This window comes from Scyliorhinus torazame, chromosome 17 (genome assembly GCF_047496885.1).
Source record: "Scyliorhinus torazame isolate Kashiwa2021f chromosome 17, sScyTor2.1, whole genome shotgun sequence".
In the NCBI taxonomy this organism is placed as follows: domain Eukaryota; kingdom Metazoa; phylum Chordata; class Chondrichthyes; order Carcharhiniformes; family Scyliorhinidae; genus Scyliorhinus; species Scyliorhinus torazame.
Genome location: NC_092723.1, coordinates 21,096,807 through 21,106,523, shown reverse-complemented (window position 1 = coordinate 21,106,523; position 9,717 = coordinate 21,096,807). Strand labels below are relative to the sequence as shown.

Below are 9,717 nucleotides of genomic sequence, written 5' to 3'. Positions count from 1 at the left end.
AACTGGATTAAGCCAAGCCTGGCACATGATGAGGAGGAGTGTACCCTGCCCAGGGCATCGGCCCACAGGCCCTCATCCAGCTCCTTGCCCAGATCCTTCCCCCCACTTATCCTTCAACTCCCCCACTCAGGCTTCCTCCATCTCCTGATATATGTCCGACACTTCCCCTCCCCTACCCAGACGCCAGACACCACCCTATCCTGCATCCTACGTGGGGGCAGCAGCGGGAATGTCCCCACCTGTTTTCTAAGGAAGTCCCGAACATGAAGGTACCTGAACGCATTCCCCGGGGGCAGGCCGAACCTATCCTCCAGTGCCTGCATGCTGGGGAAAGCCCCATCTATAAACAGGTCCCCCATCCTCCTAATACCTGCCCTATACCAGCCTTGGTACCCCCCATCCATCCTACCCGGAGCAAATCTGGCATTCCGTATCGGGGTCCACACAGAGGCCGCCCTCCTCTCCCCTGTGTCTCCTCCACTGCCCCCAGATCCTCAGTGCCACCATCACCACCGGACTTGTGGTGTTTCGCGCCGGCGAGAACGGCAGCAGAGCCGCCCCCTCCTCCATCATCCATTTTCTAATCATGGCCACATTGGCCGCCCAGTAATAACTGCAGTTCGGCAGAGCCAGTCCTCTTCCCCCCGCTCCAAGAATACCCATTTGACTCGCGGGGTTTTATTCGCCCACACAAATCCCGTAACAATCTTATTCACCCGCTTAAAGAAGGACTTGGGGATGAAAATGGGGAGGCACTGAAATACGAAGAGGAACCTGGGGTGAACCGTCATCCTCAGTCTGCACCCGTCCCGCCAGGGAAAGCGGGAGCATATCCCAGCTTTTAAACTCTCCCTCCATCTGCTCCACTAGCCGGGTTAAGTTGAGCCTGTGTAGGGCATCTCCGTTCCTGGCCCTTGTATACCCAAGTACCGAAAGCTCCTCTCCACTATCCTGAGCAGGAGCTCCCTCAGTCTCTCCTCCTGGCCCCTACCGTGGACCACGAACAGCTCACTCTTCCCCACGTTCAACTTACACCCCGAGAACCTCCCAAAGTCCCCCAGGATCTGCATGACCTCCCCCCATCCCCTCCAACGGGTTCGAAATATACAACAGCAGGTCATCCACGTAGAGGGAGACCCAGTGTTCCTCCTCTCCACGCACCAGCTCCCTCCAATCCCTTGAAGTCCTGAGCGCAATGGCTCAATTGCCAGGGCAAACAGCAATGGGGACATCCCCCGATGCAGCCTGAAATATTCCGACCTTAGCCGGTTTGTGGACAGACTCGCTACAGGGGCCTGGTACAGCAGCTTGACGCACCCTACAAATCCCTCCCCGAATCCAAACCTGCCTAGCGCCTCCCACAGATAGTCCCACTCCACCCTGTCGAAGGCCTTCTCCGCGTCCATCGCAGCCACCACCTCCACCCTTCCGAGGGCACCCTGATGATATTCAGGAGCCTCCTCACGTTCGTGTTCAGCTGCCTGCCCTTAACAAAACCCATCTGGGCCTCCCCAGTCACTCCAGGGACACAGTCCTCTATTCTGGTGGCCAGAATGTTTGCCAATAGCTTGGCATCTACATTCAGGAGCGATATCGGCCTGTAGGACCCACACTGAAGCGGATCCTTCTTCGTCAGGATGAGCGAGATCAATGCCTGCGACATTGTCGGAGGGAGGGTCCCTTTCTCCTTTGCCTCATTGAAGGTTCTCAGCAGGAGCGGGCTCAGCAGCTCCGAGAACTTCTTATAAAATTCTACGGGGAAGCCGTCCGGGTCCAGGGCCTTGCCCGTCTGCATGCCTGCCAGCCCCCCTGACTACCTCCTCCAACTCAATCGGGGGCCTCAGTCCCTCCACCCGCTCTGCTTCCACCCTTGGGAACCTCAACCGGTCCATGAACTGCCTCATCCCTTCGCCCTCCCGGAGGGTTCTGACTCTTATAACCTCCCGTAGAACTCCCTGAAGACTTCATTAACCCTCTCTGGGCTCAGTACCATGTTGCCTTCCCTATCCCGCACTCCCCCAATCTCTCTGTCCGCATCCCTCCTGCGCAGCTGATGTGCCAGCATCCTGCTCACCTTCTCCCCATACTCATAAACTGCCCCCTTCGCTTTCCTCAGCTGCGCCTCCGCCTGTAATTTCCGGCGCTCGTTGAACTGCTCCCCCTGTGGGGCCTCCGCGTACCTCCTGTCTACCCTGAGTATCTCTCCCACCAGTCTCGCCCTCTCCTCCCTATGGGACCTAATGGAGATTAACTCTCCCCTAACGACCGCCTTCAGAGCCTCCCAAACCACTGCCACCGTCACCTCTCCTGCGTCGTTCGCTCCCACATAATTGAAAGAATGCTTTCTATGGAGCATCTGTAGAAGTTGGTGAAGGTTGTAGCTGACATGCCAAATTTCCTTAGTCTTCTGAGAAAGTGTAGTTGTTGGTGGGCTTTCTTAACTATAGTGTCGGCATGGGGGGGGGGGACCAGGACAGGCTGTTGGTGATCTGTACACCTAAAAACTTGAAGCTCTCGACCCTTTCTACTTCGTTCCCATTGATGTAGACAGGGGCATGTTCTCCACTATGCTTCCTGAAGTCGATGACAATCTCCTTCGTTTTGTTGACATTGAGGGAGAGATTATTGTCGCCGCACCAGTTCACCAGATTCTCCATCTCATTCCTGTACTCTGTCTCGTCATTTGAAATCCGACCCACTACGGTGGCGTCGCCAGCAAATTCGAAAGTCGAGTTGGAGGGGAATTTGGCCACACTGTCATAAGCGTATAAGGAGTATAGTAGAAGGCTGAGGACACAGCCTTGTGGGGCACTGGTGTTGAGGATGATCGTGGAGGAGGTGTTGTTGCCCATCTTTACTGATTGTGGCCTGTGGGTTAGAAAGTTTAGGATCCAATCACAGAGGGAGAAGCCGAGGCCCAGGCCATGGAGTTTGGAGATGAGTAGCGTAGGAACGATGGTGTTGAAGGCTGAGCTGTAGTCAATGAATAGGAGTCTGACATAGGTGTCTTTGTTATCTAGGTGTTCCAGGGTAGAGTGCAGGGCCATGGAGATGGGTCTGCTGTGGACCTGTTGTAGCGGTAGGTGAACTGTAGTGGATCAAGGCAATCCGGGAGGCTGGCGTTGATTCGTGCCATGACTAACCTTTCGAAGCATTTCATGGTGATGGATGTCAGAGCCACTGGATGATTAAGGCATGCTGCTTGACTTTTGTTTGGTACAGGGATGATGGTCGTCTTCTTGATGCAAAGGGCGAAGGACATTCCTGCCCTCCGATTGATGTATGCCCCCTTCCCACCTTTTCAAGGCTGCATTTCAAAAAACACCTCTCTCTGGCATGCCTGCCATTGCAGTGTTTTATGCCAGTGGATGTGGATTGACTCCTCTTAAATGATAATCAATTGGGCAGTAAAAGGCCTCTGGTTCTGGTAACTTACCCCCCATATTATGGGGAACAGGAAGGTGGCTGCACTCAAATAATTTTAAAATAATTTAAACGTGCTCGGAGGGGAAAAAAGTGGTAGTCCTTTGTTAGATCACAGCCACACTTGAAAAGTCACCTCCCCTATTCAGCACCCCCTGCCCCCAGCAGATTATCCATCCCCTTTCCCATTGCATTTGTGTAGCACAGCAGCAGGAATGACCAAATAGCCAAAAGCAGAATATTAGTACCACATAGCTTTAGTGAGAGATCGAGCACTGTGTTTATCAGCGGAGCACCAGGATTTACCTGCTGGCTTTTTAAATAACTTGCATTTATATAGCATTTTCCTGCAGTAAGACATCCCATAGAAATATTACCGAACAAAATTCAATATCAAGTCAAATAGGAGGGAGGGCATGCACGGTGGCAGTGGTTAGCACTGCTGCCTCACGGCTCCGAAGACCCGGGTTCGATCCTGGCCACATGTGGAGTTTGCACATTCTCCGTGTCCCTAGGAGGGGAGGCAGTGACTTAGTGGTATTGTCTCTGGACTAGTAATCCAGAAACCCCAACTCATTCTCAGGGGATCAGAGTTCAAATCCCACCATGGTAGACGAAGTTTGAACTCATTAAAAAAATTAAAAAACATCCAGAATTAAAGTCTATAGATGACTATGAAACCGCTTGTTTCACGGGGAAGGAAATCTTTCATCCTTACCTGGTCTGGCCTACATGCGACTCCAGATCCACAGCAATGTGATTGACTCTTAAATGCCTTCAGGGATGGGCAATATATACTAGCCCAGCCAGCGACGTCTACATCCCATGAACGAATTAAACAGATACAAAAATGTCAGAAATGGGAGCTGGCAATTTGGTCCTCCAGCCTGCTCTTGCCATTCAGTAAGATCATGGCTGATCTAGCAAACAGTATCATGACATGAAACACGTTAGATCTGAGTGCCAGCTTTCAGTTCTAATGTGCTAGATGAGCTCAATGTGATACCCAGTAAGGGAAATTAAATTATTCCACATCACATCAGTTTTTGGAACTTAGGACTTCTTTTAAATTTAGAGTACCCAATTATTTTTTTGTTCCAATTCAGGGGCAATTTAGCGTGGCCAATCCACCTAGCCTGCACATCTTTGGCTTGTGGGGGTGAGAGCCACGCGGACACGGGGAGAATGTGCAAACTCCACATGGACAGTGACCCGGGGCCGAGATCAAACCCATGTCCTCGGTTCCGTGAGGCAGCAGTGCTAACCACTGCGCCACCGTGCTGCCCCTGGAAATTAAAACCAGTTCCACCCTAGTCAGCAGCACATTGTACTCCCCATAGGCACTGATGCCAATCAAGGCCAATTACCAACTGAGCACCTAAGAGGACTGCGTGATGGATAGGAGGAGGATTTGAAAGTTTGTTTGGTGTCCCACCCAATATCCTGTTTGCAATCAACACCGAAAATAGATTAACCAGTGATTGTGCAGGGTGTGGTACCTTGCCACATTTTGACAAAAACAAGCGTTTGTTCTTTATACATAATTTATTTGAGATATCCAAACATTGCATCTTTTCTTTCAAATGGTATGCTGCAGGCAAAATCAACTAATTATTCATCTAGAAAATACAGTGAGGAGGACTTTTACCAGATATACAGTTCACAATTACATCAAAACCACCAGGAAGGAACGAGGCGCTGGGTATTTGAAACCAAACGCTGAACATATTCACATCTGGAATCAAGCCTCTCATTGTTTCCTCTGCTCTGAACAATAAACTCATTAACCTGTACCGGAGCAAGCAGCTGCTAACTAAATCGACCAGGCGCACTCACGGGTTTGACTTCCGTCGGTTTCAGATCAGCCATCTGTTATTTCTCTCCCCGTATGCTATTCCAGAAAAGTATAATAGCAGGTCAACGCAGTGTTCCCAGTTATATACTGTGGACTATAATCAAAGTTACCCTGTCAGGTCTGAAGCGGGAGAGTCAAAAACAGCAGAACACGAGAGTTGCACTACAGGATGCTTTGTGCATTCTGATAAGGCATGCAGATTACAAGGTGTCTTGACAATAGACACACTCCCAATCTGTAAAGAAATTTATAGTTTGATGCTAACCACTTAGATTAGCAATCCTGGTAAAAGCAGCTGCCTCCTTAAAAGGAGCACAAGGTAAGTAACTTGTTTCTACAACTTCAGCAGAGTAACAAATAGTTAAACAGTGGGTAGGTGTGGGTAAACATCACAGGTTGGAGATTCACTGCAACTAATCCCCAAATGCTTCATTGCTAGCTAGGCTCAGCCAGCAGCATGGTTTCAAAATAAAATATTCATCTCCCTCTTGATCATGCCTGTAGGCTGGGGTACTGCTCCATAGGACCTGATTAGGTCAACCTTCTTTCCCAAGACAGGAGTGGCTAATTGGCCATGGGGCTCACATTCTACCTGGATTATGATCAGGTTGATGAGCCCATTTCCTCCTCTTCCACCACCGCCAGCTAACAACCCCAAACACAAGAGGTCAGTTCGGGAAAACCATGCTGCTATTCCCCCTGCTGAGAATAAGCCAACTCAACGTAGATCAGGAATGGAATATGGGGGATCTTCCTAGCTCAACTACACAGCCCGGGTCTTCGAGTGTGGATTTACAGGATACTTCATCCTGAAACACAAGTGTTTCGAAGACGCAGGTTTCACACCTGAACCCTGCCTCATGGAGCGACGGGAGTAAACATCAATCATGCAGAGAAAGCAGTTCAGAAATGCAGCAATACCATTAAACATCAAAGGTCTCCACTTTAGAAAACAGTTAAAAATTCTTTCCGTGATTACAAAATTTATAGAAAGCACCTGATTCATTTAAGAGAATTGAATTTCCTTTCCAATTTTTTAATATATTTGACAAAAGCAGCTGAATCTTTTTTCTTCCTCCACTTTTCATTGTTTCAACGTTTCCATCTTCCTGTGTCTTTTTTCTTCAAGATTCCGTTCGATCAAACCTCACTTCTCCATTCTGGCTCCAGCTGCTGCTGGATGATGCTAACTACATCAGGATCTGACAAATCAGAATAAATAAATCAGTTTGTCGGACAATGTATCACAAATTCTGAGTCACAGCTTCCCACAATTATATTCCCAAAGTGTGAGGAACAATATTTGAGAAGGAAACATGAAAATGGCACTTTGCCCCATCAATCCTGCTTCACCTGCAACACCCGCCCCAAATCTTAACTATCCAACGCCATGTTAAAGGTCAAAACCATTCCATTCAAGAACAGTTTGCTCCTCACGACTCTGGCAAATGCTTTTAAACCCCGTTCCTCTCACTCGAGGGTTGTGAATTTTGAACTTTGTGCTCTACTCATCGTCTAATCAGCTTGTTCGGGGTGCACTCTCGTCGATACTTAATCATGTCCTCAAGAACTAATCTGTTAGTGGAGTTTGCATAGTCTCCCTGTATCTGTGTGGGTCTCACCCCCACAACCCAAAAGATGTGCAGGGTAGGTGGAATGGCCACGCTAAATTGCCCCTTAATTGGAAAAAAGTAATTGGGTACTCCAAATTTTTTTTTTTTTTTTTTTTAAAGATCTAAAAGTGCTTGGGCAAAATTCACATGGATGTAACTTTTCAGAACTGGCCCAGGTTTCTGCTGAATCTTTTCCTGCCTGCTTCTGCAGACATTGACTCTTTTCACGAGCTCTGGTACCTTATCCAAGTGGTCATAAAGGAGTCCCGACTGCGAGGGACAGGAGGTTATGATAGTCATAAGTGTGGAAAGTCTCAACAGGAGTCAGTGACCAAGACAAACAGCTGATTTCCCCCCCAAAGACTAGGAATTGAGGTCAGGCAGTGCTCACTGCGGCAGAGAGGAGCAGAACCATCAAAAGGCCCATACAGACCAAATCAAAAACCCTTACAGAAACGGGCTACTCTCAAGGAGTACATTGTGATTCGTTTTAACAGTCAACGTCATGTAATTGTAAATACAGGAGAGGGGCAAATGCACACATTAATTACAGCTACTTCATGGTGTCTCTGAATTGTACCTGTTGGTTCAGTGTCCAGGCTGAGCTGTTCAAGGCGATCGATAAGGTCGATTTCGTGATCATCACTTTCATACTCATAGCCAGTGTAGGCCTGTTTTGTGACGCAGTAACTCAGGAGTCTGCAGACCAAACATTAAATCAGAGAGGGACAACCAAACAGCGGAACAGGTACAAAGGTGAATCTTGCCTCCAATTTAAAGTTATCTTCCATATTCAAAACACGTTATGGCCTCACCCCTCCATATGTCTGTGACCTGTACACACCTCAAACTCCAATTCGGACTTCTGTTCCACCACTTCAGCTGCTTGGGCCCCAAGCTCTGCAATTCCCTCCGCAAACCCCTCCGTCTCTCTCTCTCCTTTAAGAAGCTCATTAAAATCCTTTCTCTTTGACTCGAGCTTTTAATCACTCTCTTACTGCCAGTTCCATTGGCTCAGTGTCAAATTTTGCTTCATTTATGCTACTTTGAAACATCTTTGAACATTTTAGTATGCTATATAAATGCACATTCACCAGCCAGCAGCTCTCCACTTAAAAACAAAAATCAGCAGGAAGAGGGCAAATCACAACCCTGCTCAATCCTCTCTTCCATTCACACACCATTCATTCAGCAGCTCAATGACCAGGGCACAAACCCACATTGATGTTCCACTCCCATAACTATTCCACCGCCCCAGCCCAGACCCCCTAACGGAATACAGCAGTGCTGAACTCAGGAAATCTTCAATCTATCTGGCTCTCAAAACGAATGAGTAGGGACTTGACAAACAACCTGGGTTGCCAACTCTAGTTGGACAGGACACTGGAGGTTTCACCACATGATCTCTCGCTTCCAAATGCCCCGCCCTTGCACTCCCACCATTGGCCATTTGACACATCCATCGTCACAAGTCTCCGCCTTCCCACACCAAGTGTAAACTGGACTGGACTGTTATTAGATTGGATCATTCTTGACTCTTAGTCAAACAGAAAATTTTACCACATCCAATATTTTTGCAATAAATAAGTCTTCAAAGAATATTGAACATTTTTTTTTTATTTATTTTTTTTTAAATTGGCTCACAGCTGCATCCTGGAATTTAATCCTTAATTCCTGGAGTCCCCATGGCAACCCTGGTGGGTTGGTAACTGGACCGACAGCACATAAACCCAGCAGCACTACTTCAGAGTGCACGAGTTTTAACTAAAGCTCAGGTGGTGGGCACTAACTGGCACCGGGAAATAAAACTGGTGTCAAATACATGATGCGGGGCAGTAGAGAGAGGGTAGGTTCACCTACCTGTTCCAGTTTGGGTCCTGGCGGAGGATCATGGGGTTTCCCACCACTATCAGCAGGGCCTTGGCTCTAGTTAGTGCAACATTAAAGCGCTATTGAGAGAGAAAGAAGATTACTCAAGATTCATTCAAATATTTCCACACTTCACGCAGCATTCTTGGCAACCCAGATTGGTAGAGAGTGAGAAAGAATGCAATTGATACCCAGTAGAGAAACACATTATCCCCAGCCCTGGTTCACTCTCTGAAATCTTGAGCCCATATTTTTGACACATTCCCAGCGCAATGCAGAGCGAGTGTTGTGCAGCCACTGATACGGTCTTTCGAATGAAACCTTAAACAGAGACCCTGTTTTACTCTCCCAAAATGACAAGAAAGGTCCCATTTCTACTATTACAAAGAACTAAAGGGTTCTCTCCACCAGGCCACTATTTATCACTCAGTTTGTAAATCAACATCACAAAAATAGATGTTGTGATCATTCGGTTTGTGGGAAGGGGCAGCACGGTGGCGCAGTGGTTAGCACTGCTGCCTCACAGTGCTGAGGATTCGGGTTCGATCCTGGCCCGGGTCACTGTCCGTGTGGAGTTTGCACATTCTCCCCGTGTTTGCGTGGATCTCATCCCCACAATCCAAAGATCTGCAGGCTAAGTGTTTTGACCATGCTAAATTGCCCCTTAATTGGAACAATTTAAAAAAACATTGTTCGTGGAAGCTTGCTGAGCACAAATCAGTTGCCACACGTCCTACAATAGTGACTGCAGCTCAAAACTTGGGGATGGGGTAAGGACAGCTAAGGGAGTGGAGATGCCTGGCAAGAAGATGTGACAAATTACCTTTGGGTTTTTAAGGAAGCCGAGATTGAAATCTTCATCCATCTGTAAATAATCGGAGCTGCTGCGAACAGTGGAGATGATGATCACCTTCCGTTCCTGACCCTGGAACTCCTCAACTGACCCCACCTGAAGAA

General features: G+C 48.0%; 1 protein-coding gene across 3 annotated transcripts in view; it reads right to left on the bottom strand.

Annotated features, from left to right (window-relative positions):
• Positions 1-4,949: 4,949 nt before the first annotated feature.
• LOC140393768 (putative helicase MOV-10) overlaps positions 4,950-9,717 on the bottom strand; it is an 84,354-nt gene continuing 79,586 nt past the window's right edge. For all 3 annotated transcript variants that reach the window (XM_072480162.1, XM_072480163.1, XM_072480164.1), the window contains 4 exons: positions 9,584-9,709; positions 8,752-8,840; positions 7,472-7,590; positions 4,950-6,480 (listed from right to left, as the gene is read on the bottom strand). In XM_072480162.1, the coding sequence (XP_072336263.1) occupies positions 6,419-6,480; positions 7,472-7,590; positions 8,752-8,840; positions 9,584-9,709 (396 nt within the window). In that variant the 3' untranslated portion in view covers positions 4,950-6,418. The remainder of the gene's footprint in view (positions 6,481-7,471; positions 7,591-8,751; positions 8,841-9,583; positions 9,710-9,717) is intronic.